At 36.6% G+C, this 7,009-nt stretch overlaps 1 protein-coding gene across 1 annotated transcript; it reads right to left on the reverse strand.

The window, feature by feature from the left end:
• Window positions 1–4,504: 4,504 nt before the first annotated feature.
• On the reverse strand, window positions 4,505–6,458 carry LOC115982470 (polygalacturonase-1 non-catalytic subunit beta-like). Its single transcript, XM_031105079.1, has 3 exons — window positions 6,346–6,458; window positions 5,248–6,252; window positions 4,505–4,859 (listed from the first exon to the last, which is right to left on the reverse strand). Exons 1-2 carry the CDS (start codon window positions 6,385–6,387, stop codon window positions 5,290–5,292), a joined length of 1,005 nt encoding a protein of 334 aa, XP_030960939.1. The 5' UTR covers window positions 6,388–6,458; the 3' UTR covers window positions 4,505–4,859; window positions 5,248–5,289.
• Window positions 6,459–7,009: the final 551 nt, after the last annotated feature.

Consider the following 7,009-nt stretch of genomic DNA (forward strand, 5'->3'; position numbering starts at 1 on the left):
CTCCCCTACATGCTCTGCACGTGTGCAACTTTTGGCGGCTTGCAAGCCGCGAGCCTCCCGCGAGATCAAGCCGCGAGTCCCTACTTCACTGCACAGTCTTAAGCATTTCTTCACACTCTCTCACACACTACCCTTACATGATTCCCACCTAAATACAGGGTTTCTAAGTGCTGTATTACAAGCAAATTTGTCATGGAATAAAGCCAACACATGGTTGATTAAATTCAACCTTACAGAAGCCTTAAGGGTGGTCCAAGGTGGTCTTCAAAACAACACATGAAACCCACAATCCGTGGGACCATCTCATCTCATGTGGTTGGAGAGGTGAGTAGTAGACATGCTCTCAACTAAGCCCAAAAGGTCAAGCTATTACCAATACGAAAGAAACATAGACATGGCTCTTAGAACCAATAAATATATCACAGTCGTTAGTCCAAGCATTTAGAACCACCAATATTTCAAAATACTTGTACCAGGAACCAGACCAGCCTCTGTTTTACAACTCTCACTGTCCTTTTAAAAGAAATATTACTAAATAAATAGAATTCAATTTCCACAATGATTATTTCTCCCAAAAAAAAAAAATATCCACAATGATTGCAAATCCTTCTAATAAAATTTTAGAATGCAAATTCTTGTTGTACCCAAAAAAATGGATTTTGTTTAGAATCATTAGCAGAAATTATCAAATAATTCTATTGATACATTCTACTATTCTAGTAATTAAACGTTTTACAATTAGTAAACTATATTTATTACCATAACCAATATTTTCCAATAACATGTATCTATTTAAACCATAATCATAAGCAAGTGCATAACTATATTCCCAAAAAATAAGTGGGTATATAGGAAGTCGTGCTGCGGAAATCTATCAAGTTCCAAATATCCTTGAAATTCCTTAATTTAAAATTAGATGGGAATAAAGGATTTTTTTTGGGTTACTAAATGACACATAGTACGATACAGTCAAAACATGATATTATTGTAAGAAATGAATAGATATATACCCCGAAACTAAATAAGACTAATCGACTGACTCTTTAGTCTCTCTTTTTCCATCTAATTTAATTGGTTTACACTAATTAAAAAAATGTTTAATATTTACGACACATTAGACTAGATGTTTTGTGTGATATTACTTAAACTAAACTCTAAATATATGCTTCCCAAAAGAAAATTTCATCTTTAACCAAAAAAAAAAAAAAAACGCAGAGGCATAACAAAAAGAAATGTTCAAAACCTAAACGGCTAAACTCATTTCAGAAGCAATTCTGGTCCTACCTGCCACCCAGCTGCATAATTCTTCTCCACAAACCAGTATTTGAATGAAACATAACTCGGAGTCTAGGACACCTATGCCTGTTAATTTGGCACTGTGGTGGACTGTTATTTAGGTTCAAAAGTGTGCCCCCAACTTGATGAGTGTGCAACATTCTTTTTAAAAGAAAATAAAGGGTACGTAGACGTAAATGGTGTGCATGCATATCATTTTGGGGCTTGAAGCCTCTCTTGGGTTAAAGGAGACCTTAGCCATGTGGCCCATAATCCATTAATCTTGCTATGTGCGGTTGTGACGTCAATGGTATGCCTAATATGTGGGATGCTTGAAGGAAAGATTTTGCGTCTGTTTCTACGGTTTAATAAGGCGAAAATATCAAAGCTTTCGTTTATTTAATAATAAAAAAAGTTATGCATGGGCGTTGGCAAAGAAACTGGGGTAAGGTCAAAATGGAATAAGATGAAAAGAACTATAACCTAAGAACATACCCTAATGAAAGTGATGGTGACTATTTCATAATAAAATGGAGACGCAGAGAGTCAGAAAGAGAGAGAGAAAGAGAGAAACAAAGAGTAAATGCTTTTGCCGTCTCTTTGTTTCCCATTTTGATGGGGGTTGGTTTGATCAGCAGTGGTGGCGGTGGTAGCAGTGGTGAAGGGATTGCAAGAGTTTTGGCTGATATTGCTCACACAACTCAAACAAGACTAGTGGCAGGGGTGTGCAAAAAACCGATGAACGGAAAAAACCGCTTCAAACCGACTGAACCGATGCAAAAATTTCGGTTCGGTTTCAGATTAGTTCAGTTTCAGTTTTATCATATATAAAAAACCAAAAATTTCGGTTTGGTTTTCGGTGGCAATTTCTAATAGACCGAACGGAACCGAAATATATTAAATAATAATTTGTATAAAATATTTTAACAAAGTACTTGATATCCTAGCGGCAAGGACACTCGCTTGTCTCCAATCAGCCCAGGTTCGACCCTTAGTAATGCCTTTTTATTTTTCCTCTCCTTATTACCAAAACTACGTCGTTTTGGGGTTTGCTTTATTTTTAGCATTTGTCTCTCACGTTTGGGTTTTGTTCTCTCTCACTTCTGTTGGCAACATCAAGAGAAAATATCAAGAAGCAAGAAATGAAAAACCCATAGCAAGAACAAGATTCAGAGAGAATCAAGAACAAGAATCAAGAAACCCACCCAAAGATCCAAAGAGAAAACATCAACAAACCCTTTATTTTTCCTCTCCTTATTACCAAAACTACGTCGTTTTGGGGTTTGCTTTATTTTTAGCATTTGTCTCTCACGTTTGGGTTTTGTTCTCTCTCACTTCCGTTGGCAACATCAAGAGAGAACATCAAGAAGCAAGAAATGAAAAACCCACAGCAAGAACAAGATTCAGAGAGAATCAAGAACAAGAATCAAGAAACCCACCCAAAGATCCAAAGAGAAAACATCAACAAACCCCGTTGTTGCCGCTGCTTGGAGTCTTCGCCACCTAGGTTCAATCGCTGTCGCCTCCTTCACTGTCGCCGCCTCTTTGGTTTGACTTTTCTGTCTTTGTGGTTTGGGTTTTGTTCTTTGTGGGTTTCTATTTGGGTTTCAAGGTTTCTGGGTTCGTGGTTTGGATTTTGTTCTTCGTGTATGGGTTTCGCGGTTTCTGGGTGTTTGGGTTTTGTTCTTCGTGGTTTGGGTTTTGTTCTTCATGATTTCTGGGTTTCAAGGTAGAAGGTTATGAGTTTGGCTTCGCCGATACGCTTCTTCTCCGTTCTCTCTATTTTTTTTGGTTTTGTGTTTGCTACTTTGCTTGGTGCTTGGTGTTTGTTGGTGTTTGGGTGATGAGAAAACGTGGGAAAGCAAAGGGATTTTCTGGGTTTGTTTTTTTTTTTTTTTGGGTTTGTTAATATTTTCTAGGTTTGTTAATATTTTTTCTTTGTTTACTTTCTTAGAAAATAAATGATAAGGAAACCGAAAAACCGACCGAAACCAACCGAAACCGATGGATTTCCAATTATTTCGGTCAATTTCGGTTGAGAATTTCACAAACCGAAAATTTCGGTTTCAGTTGGCCAACACTTAGAAAACCAACCGAAACCGAACCGACCTACCCCTAAGTGGTGCCTTTGCACAGCTACTACCCCTTCTTAGTACTCCACGTATTGGTCTTATTCCCAGTTCATGAATGCACAGATCTTCTACCTTCACTCTCTCCACTGTATGCCTCACTCTCTTTAACACCTTAAAGGCTATAATAACCCCCCGTCACCCAACAATAAATGCTACAGGGAAATAATGACCCAAACCGATGGCCTGAACTTTGACAGAATTTTAAATGAAAACTTATATACGAAAGTTAAATATGTAAACTTAAAATGTAAACTGAAAGTAAAAGGAATGAACTGAAAGCTTTTATTGAAGAAATTACTGACTGAAATTACTTATAAATGTAGTTGGTTGGTTTAACTTGAAATACTTGTATTGAAAGTTTATAACTAAAATACATATTCTAGAATGAGACAAGTTTCAGAAATATAAATTGGAAGTGATATAAGAGTGCGTTTGGGAAGCGCGTTTTGCGCTTCCCAAACGCACGTTTGCGTTTAAGAGTTTTTTTTTTTTTTTTTTTTTTTCAGCGAATGAACAGTAAAAGTACTGTTCATACACTGTGCGGAAGACAAATTTTACTGTGTAGAGACAAATTTTACTGTTCATACACTGTTTGTACACTGTTCATGGACTGTTCATGGGACCCACAATCACTTTATTCATAAAAAAATATTAAAAATGGATCCCACGGTACTATTTACACATTTAAAAATTATTTTGCTACAGTGTTTTTCAGTTTTCAGTTTCAGTTTTCAGTTTTCAAAAAAGCTATGGGATTTTTCTTGTCTAAAATTTGCTCTGCAGTTGGCTCTGCTAGACTTCAAGGCATAACTTGGTATATATAATTAATAATAGTTATAATAGCAACAAGGCTCTGAATTGCATACTGAAACACACTGAATTGTAGGGATAAGAAACAATTATGCTCCATAAAGATACGGATCACTGACAGTAGGACCTTATAACGCACTGTAAATTACAAATTAAACCAAAGAAGCCATAAATAACAATATAAACTTGATGCATGCTATATAAATCCTAGCTTAAAGGAAACAGTAATAATTAAATTCCACAATAAAGAAAAATTACAAAGAGTCCATAGTTTAGAACTAAAAAAAATATGTACCTGGATCATTTCTAGCTTATACTAGTAAATATACACAAAGTAATAGTGAAAGTCCATATATTACAAGCTGTATACATAATTACACTAGTCTAGGAATAGCCAGACCTGACTTTCCGTAAATACACAAACCACTTGGATGAAGGGCAAGTCCAAATTACACATAAACCATCAACACATTTATCAGCTGTATATTATATGTGTTGGATTGAGGTCTGCAAAGCTCTACACAAAATACATAGATGAAAGGCAGGTTCAAAACACACATAATTAAATTATTAGCACATTTATTTGCTTTACATCATACATGCTGGATCAAAGCTTGCAAATTAAGCTCTAGCGATCTGCTCCTGCAGTAAAAAAAAAAAATAATAATGCATTAATATCTCAACTTGTTTTTCTAGTCATTTCTTTAATATTTTAATCTTTATAATTTAAACAAAATTAATTAAAAATAAAAAATAAAAATCAGTGTTTTTCATTGGCCATCCAATTATTTAAGTAACCTTGAAAAGGTCATCAAAACTCAAATTATATGGTATAATAAGTATCTTCCAGACGTAAAATAACTCCATAACTATTTTTCCTATTAATAGCAAAATACATATGGTAAATAAGATATGTTTTAAGTTTAAAATGAACATTTATAAAAACGTTATGAAAAGTACTGTTATGAAATGGCGTTTTTGGGTTTTGAAAACTCCTTTTTAAGCTTCCAAAATGCCTAACGAAACGAACCCATAATCAACTTGATGTCTTGCCCACCAAGGTCTGTAAGGACTAGTTAGCAACTGTCCAGATCAGATGATTCTCGAAAACCCAGTGGCAAGCCCTGATCTGACCGGGACCTGATGCTATAGTCAATTCAGCATGATTCGGGTTTGAATTCGACGTGTGCATGTGACAGCTGGCAACACCATGATTGATCTTAGCCTTCGAATTCGGATCCAGTATATCCACTTCGTAGACTCGAACCTTTGGGACCGAATGGCAGGAATAGAGTAGATACGGGAACAAGGTTTGATGACAAGCAACTAATTGCATGACTTTGCCACCGTTGATCCCTTTGACTGATCCGATCATTATATTCTGCTTTGACCCTTTAACATTCTCAGTTGATCGAACAGCAATGTTTCGACCCAAGATCGAGATTGCAAAGTCAATCATATCCTCAGCTGAGCCCACGCACCGCTCGGTCTCGCCTGGGCTCGGAGCCTTCTCGCACTTATTCAACGCCTCCACTATCATAGTCTCCATAGTCGAATTATCTTCCGCGTGAAAAATCTTCTTCAACTCAGAAATCTTCGAGGTCGAAAATGGTATTTTTGACGAAATGGAACGAGGCAAAAACGACCTTTCAGGCATTTTGTCCTTAATATCCGGCATTGGCATCACCTTCCCTTTCTTTAACATCGATTCCCGAAAGAAAATACCTTGCTGACGCCAAATTATTTTGAAGGCGACAACGTTGGGATGGGATATGAGTTCTTGAACAATCGGTGATGAATCGGGGAAACACAAAAGGTTGGCGGTGGGGCAAATGGCTGGGAACTGAGAGGAAAGAGCATTCTGGGCTGCAAGTTTGGAGAATCTTTCTGCGTCGACCGCGCTCAATGGGGACGCTTTGGATAGGAGAAAGGTTGGTTTGGCGTGGTTGTTTTTGACCTCTTTGTTCCAATACCGAATCAGATTGGCTTTCGGGGTGTATAAGTTTTCACCAGCGGAAGTGGAGGCGGACCCAACCTGCATTGACACAAAAGGAAAACATTGAGAATGTGAGAATAGGAGAATGTCAAAGATAGAGCAAGTGTGAAGAGTGAGAGTGAGAGTGCTTACAGTGAGAGATGAGAAAAAAAGTAAGAGAAGGAGAGGAGTCATGGGGCTGATTTTTTTTGTGCGCGCTACTATGTTTTTGTAAAGGGAAAGGGGGAAGTGAGATTAGTGTTGGCGAGTCTGTTGGGTTATAATGTTAAAATGTAATATGTAATTGACAAGTGGCTCCTTATGTGTCAAAGATAGAAGCAATTGAAATCTAGGTGTCAACGATGAAGAATCCAGTAGCAGCAAAATTGAACAAGCATGTAAGGGAACACCTCATGGACAAGTGTGAATTTAAGAGAAATAAAGCAAACTTCTGTAGTATTCTTGAAGCTTGTACTCATCCTAAACACTTGACACATCTATATATAGATGTGAGTTGTAAATGAAGTTGTATCATCCAAAAAAGAAATAAAAATTGCAATGAAATAGAGTTTCAGCAATAGAGTTTCTGCAATACACTGTTTTTTTCATGTCTAGCATAACAGCAACTTAGATACTAAATTCTACTCCTAGCCATATTGTTCTAAACTTGCACCCAACATATAATACGTGGATATTTATAGGAAAATCATACAAGAATGCCAGAACTATAAAAAATCTAGTACATAAAAGTGATTATCCAAAAACAGTAGTACGTAAAAGAAGATATATGTTATGATAGAATAATAAAACAAGATCG

Source organism: Quercus lobata, chromosome 3 (genome assembly GCF_001633185.2).
Source record: "Quercus lobata isolate SW786 chromosome 3, ValleyOak3.0 Primary Assembly, whole genome shotgun sequence".
NCBI classification, from domain to species: Eukaryota; Viridiplantae; Streptophyta; class Magnoliopsida; order Fagales; family Fagaceae; genus Quercus; species Quercus lobata.

What these genes read in the sequence shown, in the direction of transcription:
- LOC115982470 (XM_031105079.1), bottom strand. Translation starts at nt 6,387, where the DNA reads ATGACTCCTCTCCTTCTCTTACTTTTTTTCTCATCTCTCACT. An exon ending in TTTTTTTCTCATCTCTCACT is followed by an intron (nt 6,253 to 6,345) that starts GTAAGCACTCTC and finishes GTGTCAATGCAG; the next exon opens with GTTGGGTCCGCCTCCACTTC.